Genomic DNA, 26,078 nt, shown 5'->3' with positions numbered 1-26,078 from the left:
CGATCCCTGAAGACAGGCTCATGGAAAATTTCTAACCACAGTTGTACTTTTTTGGGCAGAATGCAATTTCCCTCTCAGGTTATTAGTATAAAGTGCTCCAAAGTACAGTCACCAACCACTTAGTTTCCATTTTATAAACAGAAAAGCACCTGGGATTTAAAACAACTTCCGATATATAGGGTGGCTTTTTACTCTTATTCGCTTAACATATTGAGGTACTTAAGTGCAAAACAAACCCACAGGCTGGCTCTGTATTACAAATGCAATGTAATCTGTGCAGTATGCACTGTATTTCAGATTGATTTTAGTTGAAAGTACACCTGTGTGTACTGCAAATAGAACCAGTTGCTACCTCTGTCATCAGGTGCACAGGTGGTGATAGCACCAGATCCCATTGCACTGCAACTTGCTGATTTGTTGTTGGACAGGTTTATAAGCATCAGTCCAAACAATAGCAGATAAACGTGGAACATTTGAATGCGACAGGAGAATATCCATAATCTTCACTCAGCAGCAGGGACTATAATATATTGGGAATAGGAGAGGAAGAGAAAGAAATAGTTAATCACACTTTTTGTAGTGTTATGAGGTCCTTTGGAAATGTTTGGCCTGAGTGTGAAAAACTGCACATTTATTCCAATGCAGATCTTTTAAACTACACTTCTGTGTTCTGGAACAGAAGCTAGAGAAATTCTAATCAAACCTCAATAGCAAATGCTAAATAAATAACTTTTGAAAAGGTCGTCTATGGAATCCAGCTATTTATGTAACCGGTTGTTTGTAGCACAATGATCATATCAGCATTCAGTGTTGGTTTGATTCAAAAGCAATTGAAACATGCCTTGTATGTAACTGGGATGGGGAAATGACCTGATCTCCAGGAACCAGGAAACAACTTTCTGTTGTAAAATTACTGCATAATTGGCATCCGTTGCCTTCTATTGATTTAACAGATGGTGTGGTCTGAAGTGCATTCACAGTTCACAATAGACATCTGACTGTTATGTACTAAAGGAAAGATGTGTAAAGCCAGCATAGTTTGATTTACAGTAGTTACATCAAAGAGTACAAAACAATTGGATTTGGCACACAAGTGAATAGATCTTCAAATAATGCAATGTTTATGTGGTATTTATGTTTTTTGTTACTTTCTCATTTTTGGAATACCTGGTTGGTTTACTTTGGGTTGAAGTTTTATTAGTGAAGTCTTAATTGATGTCAATATTAAATTCCGTGTCAGAAGTTGCCATAGGCATTGCTATCAGCATGGCTGTTAATCTTAGGGTGCACTTGACACATCAAAATTAGGCCTTGTAAAGTGATATCATCTCTACTGTGGAGGTTTATGGTTAAGAAAGCTTTATATACCTCACACAGCACCCTAAAATCCAGCCGAATTTAGTAGTTTGCTACTACTTGGAGAGCTAATTGCATGAGGCACTGACTGTCCAGGCGAGACCTGGGTTTCTGCTTTTGAACCGTGTACATGTGTTACCCAAAATATACCTTTTTGTCAGAGAAGGGAGTCAAGTATGTTACTTGTTTCTGCAAAGCAACCCCTCCTCATTTCTGGTAGTAAACTTGAGCATTAGGTTTGTGCAGGGAAAAACAGACACAAGTCAAGCTCCATTAAAATGACATTAAAATTACTTTGTTTTAGTATGATGTAGGCTTTTTAGTCACGGCTTTGTCTCTTGGAGATTATGATATGTAGAAAACCACCTCTGCATACATAAGTAAAGGATTCAAATACATGTCACTATATATTCTTTTTAAAAAGGATGCAGCATCTCTTGGATCTCAGAAGGGGGGCATTACAAAACAAGGATGGCTGTACAAAGGCAACATGAACAGTGCTATTAGTGTGACCATGAGGGTATGTTTAATCTCCTTTGCTAAATTTACAAATTTTCAGTAGATTGCAGTGATATGCGCAGCTATATATGTGTTAAGTATTACTGATTTCAGTTTTAGTTATGTAACATTTTGTAGCATTGTGGCCACTTCCTTGGAAACTGACTGCAGCTCCTTCCAGTTGATCATTTGTAAGATGTAATGGTCCCAATCTTCTGACCCATTGTTTGAAGAAATAGCAATATGCTGCAATTCATTCTCCCTTCCCTCTCCCTTTGTCCAATATGATCTCTTTCTTCCCTTCTTGTTTTTCGCCAAGCCATACTTTGCCAAGTCTACAGATAATAACAAACTATGGTTTGCCGAGAAACAGGGAGGAAAGCTGCATGCATGAGCCTGATTATTTGATGCAACTGGCTAAACTGTGGTTTGGCTGTTTTATGTGATATGAGTGTGTTAGATGATGCTCTCAAGTGCCTTGGACGCAGGTTGGTATTAGAAACTCTGCTCTATGTTTATAAAACCTTTGGTGTTCCTGAACATCTTTTTGAATCTTGGCCTACAAAAATTTAGTATATTTCTTTATATTTGTGTGTGTGTGTGTGTGTGGGGGTGTATCATTTTTAATACCATTCTGTTGTTCACAACTAGTCATTCAAAAGAAGATTTTTCCATCTGCTCCAACTTGGTGATGGGTCATATAATCTCAATTTCTACAAAGATGAGAAAATATCTAAAGAACCGAAGGGATCAATATTTCTGGATTCCTGCATGGGAGTGGTCCAGGTAAATATAGTATTTATGCTGTTAAATACTGTGCTGTACCAAGACCTGTACCACCTTCTCAGTCTGTATACTCCTCTTCTCTCTTTGCGGCATTTTGGAATATGAACACAAAACAGGCACAGTGCATTCTGGTTGGTATAAGTAGTTAGGAGAAATGTACTGATTTGTTTGTTGTTAGTGGGCAAAGAGCCTGAAATGTGTGTGTGCCCTGAAAAGTTCTGGTAGACAAGAAGTATTGAGCTTTCAAGATAATATTTTTAAAATACGCCACTAAATGTTACATTAGAGCCAGCCATTTATGTATTTGATGGCTTAAGTTGTGTGTCTGTAGAATCAAGTGCTAAAGATTGATTGTGGAGAACAGGAATGTATGACCATCTAATAGGAGTCTGAGCAGTGCTGTTAAATGTTTTGCATAGCTTCTTGTGTGGGATTTTAGTTGTGGGAGCTTCATTACAGTCGTAGCCACCCTCCCAAATGTTTTTACTTGACCTTTACGATATTAACTTTTCATTATTTTTTTAAAAAAGCTTTTGTAGCAAAACATAACATAAGCTCTGAGTCGGAAGTCTTGCCAGCAGCAAGTGCCAAAAATGGGGTGGTTTGCACATGTGTGCTGATTGTGCAGCCTATTCAAAGAACCTTATGTAGCCGTCCTTATGTAGATGGAGTAAACATGGAAACAACGGAGTTCTCAGATTACTGGGCATTATTACTCCATTGTAGTATCTATCTCCAGAGTTTCCTGCATGACATATCTGTCCTTGACTCTTTCAGTCTGATTTTAGGCCTATGGAGCTTGGGCTTTGCTGTTCTGGTGGATAATTTCTATCTGAATATTAAAATAGTTTAATATTTTTAATATATAAATATTTTAAAAATATATCTGAAATGGATGCGGGGGTAATGCTTCCTTGTTTGGTTTTGTTCTGTTTAAATCTGTCAGCAGCCTTTGATATTGTTTAGAGGCTGAAACTGGAGTTAGAGCTCTTGAATAGATTAAATTGTTTCCCTCTGACCATGTGCAGAGAGTGGCAGCTGGAAACTCCTTGTTGGCCCCTTGGGGTGTGGCTTGCGGAGTTCCACAGAGGTCGATATTCTCACCTACGTGGTCCAATATAATATTTGTGTGATTTTTAAAAAAAAAATATTGAAATACAAAATACATACTCAGAACCAGATACAGTAACATATGTATGAACATTTATGTAAGATCTCTGGAACTGAGTATCAGTATGTTGATGACACTCAGCTATATCGTCCTCATCTCAGCCATCTGAAGTAGTCATCTCTGTTCTTTGCCATTGTATATCCGCAGTGATCACGTAGCGTGAATCTGAAGTTGAATCTTGTTAAGATAGTGATGATGCTGGCTTGCAAGGCTGGCATCTTGGAGGATGTTACGTTCCCCATTTTTGATGGAGTGAACTTACCACTATGTGATTATTAAGAGCTTAGGAGTCTTGTATCTACCCTTACTATAAGAAAATCAGGGGCCGTGGCAAAAAGTACATTTTTTCAATTCTATATATATCATGGAAATTGAGCCCCTTCTTGGACTCTGCTGACTCGGCCTCTCTGATCCTATGTTTTGATAACCTCAAGACTGACCGATGCAGTGGGATCTGTGTCCCTGAAGACAATCCTGATACTTCAGCCAGCACAAAAATGTGGCAGCCCATTTGTTATCCGGAGGTAGCTGCTACACACACATTTTTTTTCAGGTGTTACATTGGCTACCTGTGTTTTTTCAGATTTAATTTAGGTGGTGGTACTTAACCTTTCAAGTGCTTAACAGCTAGGGAACCATAAGCTTGCAGTATTGCCTCTCCTGGTGTGTTCCTGTCTGGCAGTTGCACTCTTTAGATCGGTGCCTATTGATCATGTCATCCTGCCTGTTGTCTCTTATTTTCAATTGTTGTCACTGTGTTGATGGCATGGCCTTTCTGAATGTGTCAGAAAAGATACCACTGAAGATTGAGGGTCTCCTGCAACCTTGGAGGGACCACCCAAGGTTGCAGAAAAATCTGCAACCTTCCCAAACATTCTGCTCATGTAACTTACTGTTAACACCTTTCAGTTATCCAGTCCCTTTTCATTTGAATCTTGGGCATTATAGAAAAGTGCAGGTCCCTTTCCCACAGTACATTATGGGCTTGGAGCATGGCTTTTTGTAGCATATGTTCTTTAGGGAACACATTATAATAATTTTCCTCCCTGAGGGCTAGAAAAATAGCTAAGATTCTTTATCATGATTATCCAGATAAATCTTTCATTTTAACTCATGCAGTTAGATTTTTTTTTTATTTGCATGTCTCATCTGAAAGGTTAGATAGGCCGGCTGAAACCAGTTGAACATGTCCATTTCTTTCTGTTTAACGTAACTTGTTATTTCAGGGTAGCTTCCATAACAATGATGTAACTCCCAATACAGGAATGCCTGCTCAGTGTATTTCTTTGTGTGTGTAGAAAGAAAGTGAGGGTGATGTGGGAAAGGTGAAGAGAGAAAAGAAAGGAGAACTTAGCTGTTGCGATATTCTTTATTCCTTTGCAGAACAATAAAGTCCGACGTTTTGCCTTTGAGCTCAAGATGCAAGACAAGAGTAGCTATCTTCTGGCAGCAGACAGTGAAACAGAAATGGAAGAATGGACAACAACGCTAAACAAAATTCTCCAACTAAATTTTGAAGCTGCAATGCAAGAAAAAAGAAATGGAGACCCTCATGAGGGTAAAGAGAAGTTATTTTTCTTTACTAATGCGGACAAAGTAATTCACTACACTTGAGGTTTGGTGGCTGTACTTGCACCTTCGCTGTATTCAGGCACCGCTTGATGACTGAGCTGTCAGCCGGAGAGCTGTTCCACTCTCCGGAATTCAGAACTGCCTAGTATTCAGAGTTAGATCTCTTACCTAAATGGTTTCCATGTAGCTGTAATGCTAGTAACTATTGATCATCTTTGAATTGGTCTAATCCTCTTTTTAAAGATTGCTTGCTAGCTATTTCATTGTGTTCTGTAAAATGGACGTTTTGTCTTCTGAAGAGATAGTCTTAAAAAAAATTCTCAAGCTGATTTGATGACCAATTTACCACAAGCAGTTTAAAGTCTAGGAGATTTTAGAGTAATATATTGTCATTCTTCCTGATCTGTGTTCAGTCCCACATATAGTATATGTGCTGGTGCAAAATAAACTATGGAAATTTCCAGAACTTTAGCCCAAGAATTGGCAGTCAAACTTCCATCACCACCACAGAAGCGATTTGCTCCTCTACTCATGCCTCAAGGAGGGCGAGCAGGTTCCTGCTGATTTCTCTTTTTTATTGTCAAGCTATTAGCAGCTCAGCTTTTGTTCTCCAAGGCAATTTATTTTCGCCTTTTCCTTTCTCCTTTTTCTCTAGCTTTATTTATTTATTTGCGTTATTTATAGTCCGCTTTTCTAACTGAGACTCAAGCGCAAGTCAGTACAATCAACATGATGGGATATCCAATACAATAAGGTTTGGACTGCAGAAATCTGAAAAGAAAGAAGAAATGTAACTGAAGCAAACCATAAGCATTAATGTGACTTGTTAAACATTGCAGAAATTACATAATTGGAGCATACTTACATCAACAGACAATTTGTACTATACACATTAGTATAGTTCACAGTGGCTATCCCTTAGTCAAAGCATCCTTCTGCACCATTGTATTTACAGTCTAGCCCTCTTATCCCTGTAAAAAAAGCCTTCCTGAATAATTCAGTTTTACATAGTTTGTGGAAAGACAGGAGAGTGGGAACCTTTCTAACCTCCTCAGGTGAGCCATTCTGTAAGGTGGGGACCACAAAAGAGAATGCACCTGTATGAACAGTTGTTGATTGTGCCCATCTGCAGGGATGCAATTGCAGAAGGCCCTGCTCAGATGAGTGAAGCTGTTGTGGCCGAGCATAGGGGGAGAGCTGGTCCTGCGGGTGTAAAGAATCAAGGCCGTGCAGGGCTGCATATGTGATAGCCAGTAACTGATGGGCAGCCAGTGGAGTGGCTACAGAATGGGAGTATGTTCCACCTAGTTCCTGATTAGAACTGAGCTGTGTTTAGCCTAAGTAAACTCTGTACAAGACACATAGTCCTTGTTCTATTCTCTCTCTCACACACACACTCACACTTACACTCACACACACTCACACTCACACTCACCCTGCCTTTTATGGCACAGAAGTCTTCCTTCAAATATTGCCCTTGTTTCCTGATACAAGCCAGAATTTTAACTATGGTGGCTGCATTTCCATATCAGGCTCTGACTCAAGGAACAAACGCAAAAGCACCCCACAGTACTCAGATTGAGTGGAGGGTTCTACACATGGCATTGATTCCTACTGTCAGTGTGGTCATGTTCAATTCTAGGAAGTCATATTAGAATAAATGTCAAGTAATCAGAAATCTAGATGGGTGATCTTTTTTTAAAAGTAGACCTGCTGCCATCTCATTTTACAGCGACCAAGCCCCACTACCTTTTGTGTTTTCATATCACTTTATCATATGGCTTCCAAAAGGTTTGGATAGTTTTCATACATACCCTTCTACCTAAACTAGTGGTCACTTTTTGGAGTCTGTTACTAATTTTGTCGGCATTAATGAGCAGTTTCTTCAAGCTGCTAGCTGTTTATGATCTCTGGCTCTTTTCCTTTAAATCAGACTTCTTGGTCACTGTTGTATCAGTGCATTTTTCTAGTGTATTGTGTTTCTTTTGGCACAATCTGCCATTCATTCACTGTTTCCCAGTGAATAAAAATGTCCTTTCTCCTGACCTCTCCTTAATACCAAAAAACTGTTTAATCCTTCTACATATTTGTAATATATAGAAGGATTATATTTGTAATAAGGCTGATAGCATGATGACATTGCAAACTCCAAGATATTATGCAGGAACACTCTTTTTACATCCGTCACATTAGAGTCCCGTGATGATCAGAATCCTTTGCTGCAGTGTCCATAGGCTCAACAACATTGAGGACCCCTGGTCTACAGATGTGATATCACCTTGGCGTTAGATAGCCTCTACCTTAATCTTACGTTATTCTCTTCACACCGAAGTACTACCGCTGACCTCCTGGAAAGCCAGTTTGCTAATATTCCAACTCTAGAATTCTCCAGAGTTGCATCTGCAACAGCACAGAGCCTGTATGTGTGACTGTACAGATTACCACTGGAAGGATATCAGTTATATGGAAGTAACCTGCTTTTATTATTATCCATCATGGTGGTTGCTGGTTGGATGGAATCCATTATGAAATGGCTATAACTGAAGAATGCCAAGCAAGATCCCATTCCTCCAGTTTCAAAATATTAATTTTGAAAATATGGAGCACTGATTAATATACTGTAGTTTGCAGCAGTAATCTCTTTAACAAATAATCTAAGTAGCTAGATTTGGTTATTTATAAGACCCCTAAAGTTACTACTGGTTTATCAAAGTTTCATTTTTAAATTTCCAGATGATGAACAAAGCAAAATGGACAGCTCCTCAACCAGTTTAGATAGTTATCTTCCTGACATTGCCAAGGTATTGTTGTGCTTTTTCCTATAAATATGAGTTAATGATGAAATTATGAGATCTAATATTAATTAAGGGAGAATTTGTTACATTGGTATAGTTCCATTCTCTCTAATAAAGTAAATGTTATTGTGCTAGGGAAGAAAGCTAATGTATAATCAAAACTTGCCATGTTTTAGGATAGAGATGAAATTTGCAATACATTTGTTAATATTAAGCAATCCTGAAAACTGGCAGATTTTTAAGTTCATGTATGTTCCTCTTCCTTTTGATTTTATTATAAAACATATTCCTAACGTAGAATGTATGTTTTTTGTAATGCATTAAATATGAAGGAGAAATTATTACTAAACCACTGTCATACAGACTTTTTCATACTAATCAGTGTCTAGGCTCCCCCCACCGCCATAATATAATCTTATAATATGTTATAAGTGTAGGTATTCTTCTAGTCATTGAAACCACTTCCAAATCACATTTGGTGGAAGAGGCCCATTGTCTTAAGTTAGCTAGAGAAATTAATCTGTAATTTAAATATTTACATGATTTTACAATTAATGCTGAAGAGTGTAATGGGGTGTCCAAAAAGCCTATTTTAATTTAAGTTATCTGTGAAGCTCAAACTATAAAGCAGATAGTAGCAAATTTCCAGTTTCTAGTACCAGATTTCTGGCTCAACAACTGCAGCCTGTGGATGTCTTCAATTTTTGTTTGTTTGTTTCACATTACACAGTTTTTATATGTAGTGTTGCCTGGTATAAAATTACATTGTTCTCGTATTATATGCATTAAAGCAAATTAGAGCTTATAATAATGAGCATGCCTAAGATTAAGAAGCAGTTCTTTGAGTTTATTCAAATGATGATGATAAAAGGCACTTGTGTAAATGTACTTGGTCGTTCCTGGCACAAAGTAGGAAGATCAGAGTAGGGAATCATATCATATCATTTACTCATGATATTCCTTTATGGAATTCTGTTTTCCTGAAGTCCTTCTTGCCAAAATAAAATGTTTATCTTTATCTGGGATTATCCTTTTAACAAGTATTTCATTACGTGATATCTGCATCCATCATATTCCCCCTAAAGAGCCTACCTGACCAATGGCCACCTGCCCCCCTCCCCTCTCTTGACTGTATCGGGACTGGGAAATTTTTGCAGAAAGGGAAGAAGACAGAACAAGTCTTTTTGATATATTGTCGAAGGCTTTCACGGCCAGAGAACGATGGTTGTTGTGGATCTTCCGGGCTGTATAGCCGTGGTCTTGGCATTGTAGTTCCTGACGTTTTGCCAGCAGCTGTGGCTGGCATCTTCAGAGGTGTAGCACCAAAAGACAGAGATCTCTGAGAGATCTCTGAGAGATCTCTGTCTTTTGGTGCTACACCTCTGAAGATGCCAGCCACAGCTGCTGGCGAAACGTCAGGAACTACAATGCCAAGACCACGGCTATACAGCCCGGAAGATCCACAACAACCATCAAGTCTTTTTGAGCTGCAGTCAGTACAGATTTATACTGCTGCTGTTACTTGCTCCGTCTTAACAGTCTGGTTTAAATTTTTTATTGTGTAAGCCACCCCATGAGTGTTTTAAACTGAAAATGCAGGGTCACAAATACTTGTTTTTCTGCACGTATTCTTTTCTGGGAGCTGTAGCAATGCATGTTTTTCTTTCCCTGTGTGCACACACAGTGCATATGTGCTTAGACAAGGGAGGGGGCAGACTTAAAAGGCTTTAAGGACTAAATTCACCCAAAGTTTTCCATAGGACAACAGAAAGCAGCATGCCTAATTTGCAGTCTGTCTTTCTTCCTCTCTTATGCCATTTTCCTCCCTGGTTTGCTGTTCAGGTGGATTTCAGTTTACTTGGTTTGCTGTGCTTCGTTGCTGGCCAGACATTGCTAAGCTGTCTAGTGCAAGGCTTTAGCCTGCTCTCATGCTGTCAATGAGTTAACTTCTCCTTCTACTGCAGACAAACATGACATGTATAGAGAATTTTGTAGGCTTGTACATCATATAGAAATGCATTGCTAGTTTCTGTAATAGGGTGCCCGACCTAGAGGTGGTATAATGGGATGAGTAAGTCTGTATTGTCTTCTTGACCTTTCAGGAAGGACATAGAGTACAAACTGAGTAGTTTACGTTTTAAAATGGATATTTCATTACTGATTGCTATTAAGGCTCTTTTGACTTTTCCTTTAGTAGATGTATTAGAATAAATTTTCTTGATGTATGAAAATAAAGGTAGATATGAAATTTCTGTTCTCTTAATGTGAATTGCTCTAAAGTGTTTTTAAAATTTGCTTTTGAATGTATAGACACACTATGAAATAGTCGGTTGGCATGTGGCTTCTCCTTGGAAGTCTAAAGACTTCTGAATTATATCTAAGCTGGTGCCATGAATGCTGTTCCTGTTCTAGGAGCTAGTTTGGCTTCTCTCTTTTTATTTTCTCTCTTTTTATCTCCCCTGTCTTCTCAGGCCATGTTCTTTGTTGTTATTTACAATAAGCTTTACTTCTCAGAACTTTTCCAGAAAATATCCGAGGATTTAAAATCATTATTCAGATCTTTGCTATTTACTTTCTATTTTTATTTTTTTATATCATCATCCCATGCAGAATCAAACTTGCCAAATACAAGGTAGGCACCCCCCCCGCACACACACACACTCATCTGGGAGGGCCCCTTCTCTTTCGGCGCCCACTCTTTCTCTCCTCTCACTGCTGCTGGTTTCCCCCAGGCTGTAGGCAAGCTGGGGTTGGCCAGGCCAAGGTTGTGCTACCTCCGTTGTCGGGCAGCAGCTCAGTACTGCTCGTGTTCTCATAAGATGTAGCGAGATCTCAGTCGACATTCTCAGTTCGGGGTAGTTTAACCCGCCCCATTGTTAAATTGGGGGATTTTTTTCCCCCTGCAAATCTAGGAGTTCCCATAGGTTTTCTGGAAAATGCCTCGTATCTGTACATGTGCTCTGTCATAATCATCATCATGTATCCAGTAATTTTCTCCATTTTTTGCATGCTTTCTCTAAGTGGTATGATTTCTCCTTGTTGGTGGGGGAGATAAGCTCTTCAGAGAGACTTAACTTATTTTAGCTGCATCATTTCTCTAGAAATCATGCTTTTAGCTAAGCTTGTCTCTTTGTTGTCAGAGGTGTGAATTCCACCTTCTTTTGCAAATCCAGTTCCTTGCAATTGGCCGTGCTCTCAGAAGTGGGAATCAGAAACTGCCCATCAGAGGAGCAGGCTGGTCTCCAAGAGAGAGGTGGTACCTTAACCAACCCATTTAAAACCCCACTGAACAGGGAATCCCATGCATTTCTTGTGGAGCTTGAAAGGGAATGTCCACCTAGGATGGGTGTGAGAGCTCTGGTCAAATGGACTTTTCAAGACTTGGACTGAAGTAAGTCAAGACTAGGAAAAGTGTAGTTAGAAATGTGTTGGATTTTTTTTTAACCTTTTGCAGTTGTCTCCACTAGCCACTTATCCTTGGAACCTCTCAGCCTCATGTAGCAATCATCCTTCCTCTCCCTTATCCCAAATAAAGTCTGTTTTGCCTAAGCTGTGATTGACGTTGATCACTCAACAAATCCACAACAGGTAATTTGAGGCTGGTTTTTTGGTTGGATGTGTTCGCCAAAGGGGACAGAACTGTGCCTACCAGGCTCGGCTAGTAAGATTCCTAGGTGAGCAGGTAGTAGCAGTGCTGCCTAGTGTGCACGTGAGCTCTGTGCAGGAGGGTGTGGATGCACTCTGCCCCTGCTTTCTGCAAGTGAGAGAGTAAAGAAGATGGGTGGTGAGTAAAAGCGCTCTCCCCACCCCCCGCTCCCCACGAGTATCTGACTCATTCCTGACATCTCATTGCGCAATATTTTTGATCCAAATTCTAAAGCCATGTTCAAAATGAGACATGTTGATTCTAAGTATGGGTGCCTTGTGCATCACAGATGCTGTCTATAGTTTTTCTTTTGAAGTTACACTCAGTATTAAAATGCCCGACAATAGTTTGCTTCTGCTTATAGGACTGGTTCCGTCTTTCCTACAAGGAGCTTGAGTGCTGAACTTTGCAGAGTTCATAGTATCATCCTGGTTGCAGGTGGTGCCCAAGTCTTCTACATACAGTCTTTTTTTACCTGACCTTTTTTGAACTAAAATGCCTCTAAGCAGGATGTGTGTTGGTGAGGAAAGTTGTATTTTAGTACAAAAATAACTGGTGTGCTGGAGATATAAAAATAGGCCCTATTCTTAGAGAAGCATGTTGAATCGAACTGCATGCTGACACTGGCAAATGAGAAGTATGCCTTGTTATACTAACAATCTGTTCTCAACCATTTTATACTTCCTTTTCACCTCCCACAGCCTCTCATTAAATTATCCCTCTTCTAAGAAAAGGATTTCCCCCCCCTTAATCTTTCTCCCTGTTCCTTGTCACCTTGTGTATGTTAACCCTCTCAAGCTCTGCCACCTTTGCACTTTAATCCTTCCAAAATATGAGCAAGGGCGTACCTCAGGATCACAAAAGTTCTACAACTATGCTCTGGGAAGTCTTTCCTTTCAATCTGCTTCTAAGAAATACTATTGAAGGGGGAAAGAAGGGAGCATCAACTACATGTGAGATGAGGAAGGGGCATTCTGGAAACAAGAAGAAAGTAGGAAAAATTTTGAAGAATTTGTTTGATTCTTTGATTAGTTGCCTAACTTGCCTTCTCTGCTGTTATCTAATTGTGCTTTTACCATTGCATGCAGGGACTGAAATGTACAGGGAGTGAAATAGAAATGTATATGTTCAAAGGAGGAGGCATTTTTATTTCTTAGTTGATATGACAGTTAGAGCTGTGAGAGCTGGGTCCTAGATTCGAGGAAAAGGCCAGATTTTGCTGATTTGGCTAAATCCTGAATCAAATCAGAGAATCCCAGATCTGACCTGGGAACTCAGATCCAAACCCCTGTGTTAATCCAGATTTATCTGGAAAATCTGGGTTCATCGTCAGGCTGGCTCAGGCTTCCTGAGTTTCTCCTGCTTTTCCTCTGAGAAGGAAGGGGGAGGAGGGAGTGAGGCAGAGGCCAGGAGGGAAGGGGAGTGAGGTGGGGAGGGAGATTGACTGACCAATCTGTGCATGAGCTCTCCTTGTCTGCCTGGTTTCTATGAGTGTGGTTTAGTTGGGCTAAATTGTAATAGTGTACCTTGCTTCAGTATGGTTTGGCTGGAATTTGCTGGTTTTGACATGATTTTCTGGTTTGAGGTTGTTCACCGTGCTTCACTTTAGTTCTGGGGGATTCCATCCAATCCCTTGCTTCAGTTTGGTTTGGGTGGAATTTGCTGCTTTGACATGACTCTTTGGTTTGATGTGAGTCATTGGTCCCCTTGCTTCAGTTGGGTTCTATTGTGCTTCCTCTTGCATTTGGTAGTATGCCTCTGGCCAGTGGCGGCCTTTCCCCTGTGTGTTTTCTCCCATGAGAACCAGCTTGGAAACTTTCCCATTGTAGGAAACAATGGAGAGTGGTTGGGCAGCTTGTTCAGGGAGCACTTGGCTTGTGGGGACTTCATTTTGGTTCTGTTGGGCATTCTGGGTTGAGCAGTATGTTATCACAGATACTCATTTTATTTGATATTTTGTCAATTTGTTTAACATTTATACATGAAAAGCACTATTTAAGAAATTCTTATTTGTGAGAGGTACACATGAGATGGGCAGGGGAAAAATCCCATTTCCCCTACTGGCCCATGCCTCCTCCCTTCTCACTAGGCCCTCCAGCCCAATAATTTTTTAATAAAGAATTTTTTTTCTTTGCATGGGTTTTCCTTGAGATGTCTGTGAATGTGCAGACCTTGCTTTTTACTTTTTGAAGGCTTCAAATTTCCCCCGTTTTCTGATTTTTCTTCAAGCCTCAGGTTTACCTCAGATATGTAGGAATGTTTACTTTAGTTCTTTGCTGCCTCATTGTTTATCTATACAATAGAGCCACTTGGACATTGGATATAGGGAGTGAGTTAGAGATTTTGCTGTTAAAAGAGAATACTGAACAAAAAAGCTTAGAGCTGACAATTAGGAGAAGTTAGAAAAGTGGTACCCAGCCTTTTAAAACCTGTGGGCGTCTTCTGAATTTTGAGTGGGGAGGGTGAGCACCACCTCAGCATGGGTGCCACAGGAGGTAGAGCCAAACTACCAGGGCCGTATTAACCCATGGCTGGGCCCCTAGGCTTTTAGGTATTTCAGGCCCCCTCCAGAACTTCAATCTTTCACCCCACTACAGCTGACAGCCTGTACATAGCCCTATATCCAGTTTGAGGGTCTCCTGAAGAATTCTATCCACAATTTTTTAATATTTTTATTGCACAAGTAGAACTCTTAAGGAAAGCACATTTTGGGGGTATAATTGTTCAATACGGTAATATTTTGAAGTAAATCCTTTTTTATTATTTATTAAAAATATATATACTCTAAAAATTGATGGGCCCCTAGTCCCTGTGGGGCCCCTAGGCTTCAGCCTAGTCAGCCTTATGAATAATACAGCCCTGGCCGCTACAGGAAACAGAGCCGAAAGGAATATCTACTTCCTCACTCCTCCTGGGAAGAAGAAAAGCCTGTTGGGGGAATAGAGCCACACACTAACAAAAGCCCCTGAGCTTACCAGTCTTCTTGATCCTCCAGTGGAAAATCCTTTCGTTTCAATTAGAGCAGCCAATAACAAGCTCAGCTTTACAGTGTCTTCACCCACTTCCTGACAAGCTTCGTGGGCACCAAAGGAAGTACTAGTGGCTGCCATGGTGCAATTAATTTACATGACTGAGAAGTATGTATATAGAAGTTTGTATGCTAACTTCTGAATCAGTCCTCTTGCTCTGTTTGCTAAACTGTATTTCAATAGTAATACACATATGTATTTAATAAATAATTTGCTTAAAGAAATTGAGTATCTGACTAACCATTCATACCTATTACTCACATACTAGGGAATTGTCCCAGTAAAGTTAAGTAAAGCATTCCAAGGTGCAGGTTAAGGAAAAGCTGAGTGATGGCAGCAAAAAAGGAAGTAGATGGTAAGGGGTGGGTTAGTCAGTGAAATGATGCTTGCCCTTTTCACTACACACATTAATGATTAAAAGACTTCCTTTCAGAGATGCAGCAAAACATTAATCTGAAAGTATTATCTCTTTATTTTGCAGGGTTCCCGAGATTCAGAAACCAAATTCAGAAGTGAAAGCAGGGTTAAACTCTTTGCATTGGATCCAGATGCACAGGTTAGCGGAATGAAAAGAAAGCCATTGGATTTTTTTAATGCCTCCCATTGTAAAGTGAAAAATTTCTCTCTTTTTTTTTCCTTTTAAAGAAACTGGACTTCTCTGGTATTGAGCCAGAAGTAAAACCATTTGAAGAGAAGTGTGGAAAGAAAATTCTGGTGAAGTGCAATGATTTAGCTTTCAATCTACAAAGCTGTGTAGCTGAAAATGAAGAGGGACCAACAACAAATGTAAATAGTTTTCATAAATTCCTCTAACGTTGGAATGTTGAATTTGTTTCATTTCCAGTATTTTATGAAATCTTTAGCAGTAGCTTCATATGATCAAGTGAACACAATTTTGATCAATTCAAGGACCTCAGAAGACTTAAAGTTTCATGATGTAGAGAGGAGCAAAATGAGTAGTGAGATGGCTCTTATTATTGGGGGCAGAGGGGGAGACAAAAGAGGACAGTTAAGGAAGAGGCATCAAAATTCACATCCCATTGTAAATGATTACCATAAAGGGTGTTCTCTGAATTCAGGTTGTCGTTAGTGCCATTTTAGTGAATGAAAAGCAAGGCATATGTTTCCTAACTGCATAAATTTAAAGATATTGTGTTCCTTTAAAAGCACTATCAACTCATACCATCCATAAACTATAATTCTAAAGATGTCCAGTAAGTAAAGAATCTTCCTGTGTTTAAATACTTTTTTACTTAATTCAAGAGTATCATTGAATAGGAATGTTTGGTGTAGGAACAGCTTGTGTGTGTCAGCACAGCAGATTACCTCATTATTTCCTTTCCTTCCAAGGTTTACAGAAGTGTACATCTAACAGCATGCTACATTGTTACGGCTATATTTAACATCCCTCTTTTTAATGTGCAGGTAGAGCCATTTTTCATCACATTGTCACTGTTTGACATTAAACATAACAGGAAGATTTCATCAGACTTCCATGTGGATTTAAATCATAACACGGTGCGACACATGATACCTAGTGCATCTCATCAGTTGTTGAATGGCAGCAGTGACTGCCTACATCGGATTCAGGATATTATTCCAGAGATTATGCTACAGTATCCAAAACAGGTAAGCTTAAAGAAGCTGTTTCATTATGCTTTCAGTGCAGAATGAAAAGACATATTTTTGATTCACTGTCATTAAAACCAAACCATTTCTTTTAAGGGAATATTCTCCGTAATGTGTCCACATCCTGATATATTTCTGGTAGCTAGAATAGAAAAGGTCCTACAGGGGAGCATAACCCATTGTGCTGAACCATATATGAAAAGTTCTGATTCTTCTAAGGTAAGTTTTCCTTACAGTTGATTGAAATGCGGTATCATCCTTGAATGTTAAGGTTCAGTTTAAAAGTGCTAGATGGATTATCTAAGTCATGATTCGGAGGCTTAGAAATGTGCTGTGTACTTCTCTCCCCCCACCCTGCCCCACCAATATGAACTCCCTCCTCCATTTCCTTTTTTCCCTCTGACCACAGATTGCTTTAGTGCTGAAACTGGAAAACCAGGGCTATCATCTTGTTTCTGAACCATGATTTTAAAATCATGGTTCAACTTGAGTTTACAGACTCAAACACTAATCATAGCTTTCTAGTTTGGGCAGTATTATTTTGGAGAAGGACAAGAACATAGAGGAAGGCAACCATTATGTCGTAGGAGGAGGGAAAGGGAGAAGGAAATGCACAAGGCCACCACCTGTTTTCCAGCTCCAACCCATTGTTTTCATTTATTGCAATCCCATTGCACTGAGACAATGGAATGAAAATTGGTGTGAGCCATCATGGCAGCTATTTATCAGTTTTTACCCCACCTCCCAGGAATGTAAAATGGCACATGTGGTTATCCTCCTCATTTTCTTCATGAAAACCCTATGAGAGGTAAACTCGGCAGAGAGAATGACTGTGGCCCAAGATCAGGCTGTGAATAGGGTTCAGCCAGAATCTAGTCCAGTGCTCTAAACCCTTTGTAATCCTGTCGTTCTTTTTTGATGAAGTTAATTTAGCCCATGCACTTGTTCTCAAAGGGGGGCAGGAAAAAAAATGCTGAAATAGATTGTCATGTGGAATCTGAAGCTATGCCTTTCAAACATTTGCGGGTGGGAGGTGGTTGTAATGGTACAAATTTAAAAATGCTGGGTTTTTTCAGTTTATTGAATTAAGATCAGGGAAAATGTACTGGTCCTCTTTGGGTGAGCCAAGGCAATAGGGCTGACTTAGCACGACATTTTATGGTATCAATGCTACCATCTACCATCTCTAACATTCTGGCTAGAATAATAAATCTTCATGATTTCTCTGTCAAACAAAAAATTAGCTACATTAGCAGGTAGAGGAAAAGAAGAAAAACCTCTGTGCATAATAAGAATGAATGCTGAAGGATAAGTACCTGTGTGTATCTGATTTTGGTCTCAAATGACTGTATATTGGGTTTGTGTGTATTTAGTTTTACTGAAATGTCATTTATACTAGTGACTTCTGTTTATTTCCTATGATTGCTTTCAGGTTGCTCAGAAGGTTCTGAAAAATGCTAAGCAGGCATGCCAGCGACTAGGACAATACAGAATGCCATTTGCCTGGGCAGCTAGGTAATTTTATTTATTCATTTAACAAAATTTATATCCTGCCTTTCTGCCCTCATAATGACTACCATGGCAACTAACAATTTAAAACATATGCATTGAATTCATATTATAAAACCATTAAAATCAACCAACACACATAATTAAAACAGTTAAAACCAGAGCTTTAAAAATATGAAGACATGCAAACAACAATTTTTTTAAAAAATGTAAACATTAAAAAAAAATTAAAACATTGGGCATGAAGGGAGGAATCACTGAGAGTACGCCAAATGAAGCAAAAAATCTTCACCCGCTGGTGGAAGTTAGCAGCAGAAGGGAACAGACAAATCTCTCTGGGGAGAGTGTTCCACGGTAATGGATAAGGCTCAGCTTACAATTCTTCAAAGTAGATTTATTTAAGTGGGTCTGTTTTAGTCTCAGCTCAGTTTGATATTTGTGACAATTTGTATTCTGTGCAGGTAATTATGCTAAGTCTAAATTCATATTATATTAAGTTTGAGTCACAGAAGTTGGAAAAGAGTAGATACTGGGCAAATACGTTGAATAAATGGTGGTAGATGAAAAATGTTTGGCTTGCTTTCTTGTGACTTGTGCATGTTTCACTCCATTGACTGGGTACGAAGCTTGCTAAATGGGCTCTAGGAAGGCAATTTTTGTGTATATTTTTGCATTGTGAAACGTTTGTAATGAGGTACTTAAGTAAGAAATTACCTTCCAGGTCACTGTTTAAGGATGCATCTGGAATGCTGGACAAAAATGCACGATTTTCAGCTCTTTACAAACAAGACAGTAATAAACTCTCAAATGAAGACATGCTTAAACTGTTGGCAGACTTCAGAAAGTGAGTAACCTGTTCCCTACCTTCCGAGAGTTCAAATGTATTAATATATAATACACAGATCAGAAATCATTTGCTGCCACTCGAACACATTTTGTCTCTAAATTAAGACCTCACTTACCTGTCTCCTGTGATTGTTGATTATTCTGTGGTTCTTCACCACCACCTGTGACAAATACATCTCCTGCCCACACAAGACAGATCCCATGGTTATATTTTAAATTTCAGAAAAAGGCTTGAGAGGGAAGAAACAGTTTTTGCCTTATGCAGAAAACAAGAGGAAAGGCACTGGACAAATCTATTTGGGGGAAATATCCTATACACAACTGTGAACCCCCTCTTGTCTTCAGTTGCCTGTTTGGAACAGATGACCATCTAAGTGAATAAGAATTGGGGAGGGTTCATATATTCTATCACTTATGCATTAAAAATGTACCAGTTGGTGTTCTCTAATATTTCAAATGTTAAATGATAAGAAGTTAAGATCCTAATTAAATGGATGTGGTGGGAGAATGGGTTTGTGAAACTTATGTGCTCAGTTCTGTATGAAGAACTCAAAACCTGGATGCAAACCATTGTGGTTTGCATCCACACACATCCAAACACATTGTGGTTTGTGTATACCATTAATTGTGGTATATTAGTGAAGTGAAAATCCAGTTATGAATAGCAGCACATCCTATTGTATAAGATGTGTTAAAGCCAACATGGTGGTTAGAGCACTGGACTAGGATTTGGGAGACCCAGGTTTAAATCCCCACTGCCAATGGGAGCTCACTCGGGTGATCTTGGGCCAGTCGCACACGCTCAATCTAACCTCCCTGACAGGGTTATTATGATAAAATTGAGAAGGGGAGAATAATGTAAGTCACTTTGGGTCCTCCTAATTGGGGATAAAAACAAGGACATAAATGAATAAATGAACCTTTCCTCAGGTAAGCTTCTGTATGGTAGTGGGAATCTTTTTACAAATGAGCAGAGTTAAGAGTGAGGTGGTTACAACTGGAAGCAATGGTCAGTGTGGGCACTGTGATTTATAGTCTTCTACAAACCTAAGTCCATGTTGATTAAAAGGAAAAGGTAATAAATATAATTGCTTGTATATGTCAGTGAAGGCAGGTGAATGAATATGCAGTTTAATGTATAGAGAATAGTCTATTATTGACTGCAGTGATAATCTCAGTGAAAATGATTGGATTACATGATAAGCTTTTCCAAACCTGTTTTGCTGTTTTTCTCATTTGAGTTTTACTTTATTATCTGTCTCTAACTTTTGTCGAGTCAATTTGTATGTCTTTTCCCTCCACAGACCTGAAAAAATGGCCAAGTTGCCAGTTATTTTAGGAAACCTAGACATAACCATTGATAATGTTTCTCCAGACATTCCCAGTAAGTATTGAAAAGTATTACTAAATAGCTGGAAAGCTTTCCCTCTTCAATTTTTTTATTGGTTTTTAATATATTTTCAGATTATGTTAACTCATCATACATTCCCATGAAACAGTTTGAAAACAGTACCAAGACAGTAGTAACGTTTGAAGTAGAAGAGTTTGTTCCCTGTATACCAAAACATACCCAGCCTTTCACCATCTACAACAATCACCTTTATGTTTACCCAAAGCACTTGAAATATGACAATCAAAAGTCATTTGCCAAGGTGAGCTCATGTTCAGATTCAAATGACTGAATCTGAATCTGAATTGAATAGTTCTTGTTGAGAATTTCGGTTATATACCTAACACTGCTTTTAAAACCTTTATATCTATATATGTTTCCCTTTTAGGCAAGAAATATCGCTGTGTGCATAGAATTTAAGGATTTGGATGATGAAGATTCCCTTCCTTTAAAGGTTTGTTGACATGACCTCTGACTATTAGAAGCAGTTCAATAAGATAATTATTGCCTATATCGAGATAGCAGGGCACTAAATAAGGTTTGCAGCTAGGTTCCTAATTGCTATTTTAAAATCTGGTTTTAGTTTGTCTTCACTAAGGATTCTGAATCCATGAGGCATAATCCCAAAGCACACCCATCTTCTTGCCTTGCCCTAGGCTGAGTAACCCTAATGGGGCATTTATTCTCAACCAACATAAATTTCCTCTTTTCTGGATTCAGTGGGTTTGCCCACATCCAGCCATTTACCATTACCAGGCCCCAGTTCAGGATTTTCATTGCCTCCATGGATTGAGAATGAGATTTGTGAGGCTTCAGTGTATTAATGGCACTTCACTCCAAATGGTCTGTCTGTTCCACTGCCATCTGGTTTGAATGGGCATACCAACCCAAGGTTTCCAGATACCTTTCTTAGTCTTGCTACCTTTTTTTTTTTTTACTGGGGATGCCAGGGGGTTGAACCTGGGACTGGAGCAACTGGAAAGGATATATACTACCATTGAACAATTGGGCCTTCCCTGACTCTCTTGTAAATTATTTATTTTTTATTGTATTCAATTTTTTAGCCTGCCCTCCCTGCGAACAGGCTCAGGGCGGGTTACATCAGATATAATCTATTTATATATCAGATATAATCATAAGATGTAAATATCCAAGATGTAAGTAATCAACAAACAAGCGGTATTTATAAACTGATGTTCACAATATGGTGCACAGAACCCTTAATATGGTAATCTAATTAAAGTACCTGAGTTTGATCCTGGTGGAAGCTGGGTTCAGATAGCCAGCTCAAGGTTGACTCAGCCTTCCATTCTTCCGAGGTCAGTAAAATGAATACCCAGTTTCCTGGGGGTAAAGTGTAGATGACTGGGGAAGGCAATGGCAAACCACCCTGTAACAAAAGTCTGCCAAGAAAGCGTCGTGATGCGACGTCTCCCCATGGGTCTGTGATGACTCGGTGCTTGCACCTTTACTTTTTTTTTTTAAAGTGTAAAATTAATAAACACTAATAAAAAAGCAGCTCCGGATGCCTAGCCTGGCTTCAGCTCCTTTCTTTTAAATGTGCATTGCAAACCAAATTGGAACTTGACTATCATGTCTCTGCTCTGCCCCTAGCTGGCCAAATGGAGTGAAAAGAAGCATGAGAAGTCCTCTGCCTAAGCCAGTGCTGAGCACAGTTGCTCAGGATCTCCTGTCTGCCCTCCCCACACGTGGCCACAATAATTGCTCCAGCTTAAGACTCTGAGCAGGCCCTAAAAAGACTGATAAAATGTTTTTCTATAGATATTCAAGCTCAAACCAAGTTTATACTTAACACTGAGGGTTCATTTCTACTTTTTAAAAACTAATATACAGCTACATTAATAATTAATATACTCTTGTACATGATCAGCCATTGAATATTACCAAAAATATATAGACAGATGTATACTTCCTCTGCCACTGCCAGCTTGTTAAAGTCCTTTTAAAAAGCTCTGCGTAGGGACTTACCACTATGGGAATTTTATATCTGCTGCTGATGAATGCCAAAAGAATATTATGAAGTTAGATAACTTTTTCTCTTTTTGTTTATTGATACTAGTGTATCTATGGAAGACCAGGTGGACCAGTATTCACAAGACAAGCGTTTGCTTCTGTTTTGCATCACCATCAGAACCCAGAGTTTTATGATGAGGTAACCAACTTCCTAACCATACATTTTAATTGTTCTCAAAAAATGCAGCAAGGTGATGTTGGAAATGATGCTCGAATTAGAACTTGATCATCTTCATAAATTCACCTGGTAGCCCTTGGCAAACCAGTGTTTCTCTGCCTGTATTCCCATTTTTACTAAGTCGGTAGTAATACTAGGCTGTTTTATAGCATTGTTTGTAAACATCAGTACAGTAAAACATGTGGACACATCTGCATGTTTATGGCAAGTGCTGTATAAAATATATATTTTAAATAAAGACATCATTTATTGATTCAGCCAGGTACCACAGCCCGTAGTACAGTCTTTATGGATTGTACCACCTCAGATATACAGGTAGAAGAATCTTAATTCAATAAGCCCCTATGTTAAAGTTGCCTGTATGTATAAAGGTTGGAGTTGGGGGGTGGTTAGTACTGCTCTGCTGTAAATTTGGATTGGTTTTACATATTCAGGTGTATTACTTAGAACTCAGAGGAGAGCATCCACTTTATGAATGCAATATTGTAAGCAAGCTGCAGGCTCATTAGGAATTTGGAGGGGATTCATACTTCCTTCCCCATCATGAAATAGTAAGAGATTGCTGAAAGTCAGGTGAGCAGGAAATTAATCATATAATCTCACAGCTCAGCAGTGACTGAGGACTGTTTGAGGCTTTGTGAGTAGGAAGATGTTCATCTGGGTCTGAACTTGAGCAGAACAATGCAAAAAGTAGGTATTTTGCTTCTCTTCCAATGTTGTATGAAAGAGTTTGATAAATATACATTTCATAGCACATTTCCCCAACTCCCTATTCTTGGCTGTTGTTAAGATTTCTGTGCTCTGCTTATAGAGTACTGCATAGTGTCTGCGTATGTGTGTAATGAATTAGGATCAGATAAAGCCTAATGATCACCTCTGCTAGGGCTCCCTTTTAGCTGTGAAGCAGATCCTATTTCTAGATACTATGTACTGCTAAGGACAGCTTTATCTCCTCACTCCCTTATCCTTTCTCCTCCTCTTAACTTCTTGAAGTTCAAGCACTCTCAACATTCCATGGCTCTTGAAGGGAAATACGTACGGCCAGTGCCAGATAGCAGTGTTTGTTTCCTTATTTTTAATTTACTAAGTAAAATTTCCTGCATACCTGATGAGTCCTCTGAGAATGCAAAAACTTCTTACACCTTGTCTGTGGATAACCCCATTTCACCAAGTTTCTGAAAGGCATGGGACTGTCAGCTTTGGTACTGGAAATGGTTAAACTGAAATCATGCAAGGAAGTCCCTTTTAATTATTTTCTACTTGCTTCCCATTTTAGAGTTTACATAATAATCTTATTTTATTGGAGAAGGAACGCCTCTTTGCATCAAGAGCATACCTAATTGTTTTAATGGAGGAAGAATTAAGCTAATGCATCTGTTAGTGTTCAGAGTTGCTTCCGCCATGGAGGCAAATAGGATAGTCCATTTTCATTTAGAACTGCCTTTAATGCTGGCAGCATGACACTTTAACCCAGCATTTTTAACATAACTTGATTGCACCTGCATATTGAATAGCATGCAGCTGCACTAATACAACGTACTTTCTAAAGCCAAACTAATTGTGTTTTCTTCTCAGATAAAAATAGAATTGCCCACACAGCTACATGAAAAACACCATTTGTTGTTTACCTTCTACCATGTCAGCTGTGATAATTCAAGCAAAGGGACTACCAAGAAGAAAGACATTGTGGAAACTCAAGGCATGACCAAGTATCTTTTAGTGTGTTCTGTTTGTTTTAATACATTTCCTAGTCAAACATATGTTTATTAGCTTTTGAAAAATTCCAGCATCAGTTTGGTAATTTTCTGATGTTTGATTTCTTGTAAAGTTGAGCAACAGCTGAATCCTGACCACATATACTGGTCTTAGTGGGATTTGCTTGCTAGTAAATATGCTATCTGTTCAGCTCTTTCAAAAAGAAATTACAGCCTTTTTTAAAATCAATATTATCTGATTTGTTATACTGGGCAATAGGTTCCTAGATGATAATATTTTAAAAGTAATATTACATCAAAACTTCATCAAGGCTGATCAGGTCAGTTTCTGTTAAGATATGATGTATATGTAAAATGCGTGCATTTAAAAACAAAGCATGGTTTCTCTTTACATTTTTTGTAGTTGGGTATTCTTGGCTTCAGTTGTTGAAAGATGGAAGAGTAGTGACAAATGAGCAACATATTCCAGTATCTGCTAACCTTCCATCTGGATATCTCAGCAATCAAGAACCTGGCATGGGCAAAGTAAAAGAACTTGATCTTTTAAAAAATGTTATTTGCAACTTAACAGAATTATAAAGGTTGACACTAAGAAAATTCAAGGTAGTACAGACAAGAGTTTGCTTTTGTGTCCAGAATGTACAAGATATGATTGAACTGCCATATCAGATTTGTGTAACCTCCAAATTTACAAATATTCAGTTCTTGTATTTCATTGATGGTGAAATATTTTCTCTGGGTAGAAATAAAAATGGCAGTAATTTATTTTGCAAGGTCTTTGTTCCTTGTCACATGAAATAGACATGCTTTCAGGCATGTATTCTTAATTCAATATTGGAAAGCCTTTTGTTAGAGTTGAGAGTTAAATTTGTTTTGCCTAGTTATTATTGGAGTAAAATGGCAAGCTGGAATTTTATTATTTAACTGAAATGTGTTGGTGCATGTGTTTCCTTTTTCCTTTCTCTTTTTGGTTGTCAAATTTGTGCAACAACACTCATCATGGAGAAGTAATCAAGAATTTCTGAAATTGTATTTGCAATTTAACTTTATAAGAGATTCTATACTGATTAGCACCTTCCTCAGTTTTGTACTGAGTTACAAGCCAGTCATTTAATTTTTTTTCATTTATAACTTCTAAAATAACATTGATTTTTAAATGGCTGTGAATCTTTTCTCTTTTGTCTATATTAATGGCACTTGGTTTTATAAAGCAGCTCAGTTTGGTATAGTGGTTAAGAGTGCGGGACTCTAATCTGGAGAACCGGGTTTGATTCCCCACTCCTCCACTTGAAGCCAGCTGGGTTACCTTGGGTCAGTCACAGCTTCTAGGAGCTCTCTCAGCCCCACCCACCTCACAGGGTGATTGTTGTTGTGGGGATAATAATGACATACTTTGTAAACTGCTCTGAGTGGGTGTTAAGTTGTCCTGAAGGGCAGTATATAAATTGAATGTTATTAATATTATTATTAAAATGTTCACATTTCACTCAGAAGCGAACTTTCTGTTTTAGCATATCATATAATATGTGCAGCAACTTAATTTTCTTTTTTCCTCTTTATGTAGCATTCTGGCCCTGAAATTAAGTGGGTGGATGGAGGCAAACCACTGTTAAAGATTTCAACTCATCTAGTTTCTACAGTGTATACACAGGTAGATTATTCCATGGCTGTATCCTCCATATTTATTGATATAATTGTTTCAACATGATTTGTGTAAAATTTGTAGGTTTAAAATTCTGTAATGCTTGCTTAAAAGTTGTGTAAAAACGCCCCCTTCAGGTAAAAGTGTGGATTGCAGGCAATGTAGCATGTTCAGAATCTCCTAATAGCCTGTGGATAATGTTTGCCAACGCCCAGTGGCAGGTGAAGATTTACCAAGTGGTCTGGAAACTCTCCATACGTGCCTCGGTATGTCAGCCTTTTC

General features: G+C 38.8%; 1 protein-coding gene across 2 annotated transcripts in view; it reads left to right on the top strand.

The window, feature by feature from the left end:
* Positions 1 to 26,078, top strand: part of DOCK9 (dedicator of cytokinesis 9) — a 150,042-nt gene that overhangs the window by 72,581 nt on the left and 51,383 nt on the right. For both annotated transcript variants that reach the window (XM_054973154.1, XM_054973153.1), the window contains exons 6-22: positions 1,781 to 1,876; positions 2,506 to 2,640; positions 5,195 to 5,369; positions 8,117 to 8,184; positions 15,335 to 15,409; positions 15,499 to 15,639; positions 16,279 to 16,482; positions 16,579 to 16,701; positions 17,915 to 17,997; positions 18,713 to 18,835; positions 20,142 to 20,221; positions 20,302 to 20,489; positions 20,616 to 20,681; positions 22,308 to 22,400; positions 24,015 to 24,138; positions 24,558 to 24,679; positions 25,719 to 25,805. In XM_054973154.1, the coding sequence (XP_054829129.1) occupies positions 1,781 to 1,876; positions 2,506 to 2,640; positions 5,195 to 5,369; positions 8,117 to 8,184; positions 15,335 to 15,409; positions 15,499 to 15,639; positions 16,279 to 16,482; positions 16,579 to 16,701; positions 17,915 to 17,997; positions 18,713 to 18,835; positions 20,142 to 20,221; positions 20,302 to 20,489; positions 20,616 to 20,681; positions 22,308 to 22,400; positions 24,015 to 24,138; positions 24,558 to 24,679; positions 25,719 to 25,805 (1,983 nt within the window). The remainder of the gene's footprint in view (positions 1 to 1,780; positions 1,877 to 2,505; positions 2,641 to 5,194; positions 5,370 to 8,116; positions 8,185 to 15,334; positions 15,410 to 15,498; positions 15,640 to 16,278; positions 16,483 to 16,578; positions 16,702 to 17,914; positions 17,998 to 18,712; positions 18,836 to 20,141; positions 20,222 to 20,301; positions 20,490 to 20,615; positions 20,682 to 22,307; positions 22,401 to 24,014; positions 24,139 to 24,557; positions 24,680 to 25,718; positions 25,806 to 26,078) is intronic.

This window comes from Eublepharis macularius, chromosome 3 (assembly GCF_028583425.1).
Source record: "Eublepharis macularius isolate TG4126 chromosome 3, MPM_Emac_v1.0, whole genome shotgun sequence".
NCBI lineage: Eukaryota > Metazoa > Chordata > Lepidosauria > Squamata > Eublepharidae > Eublepharis > Eublepharis macularius.
This window is presented reverse-complemented; position numbering and strand designations above follow the sequence as displayed.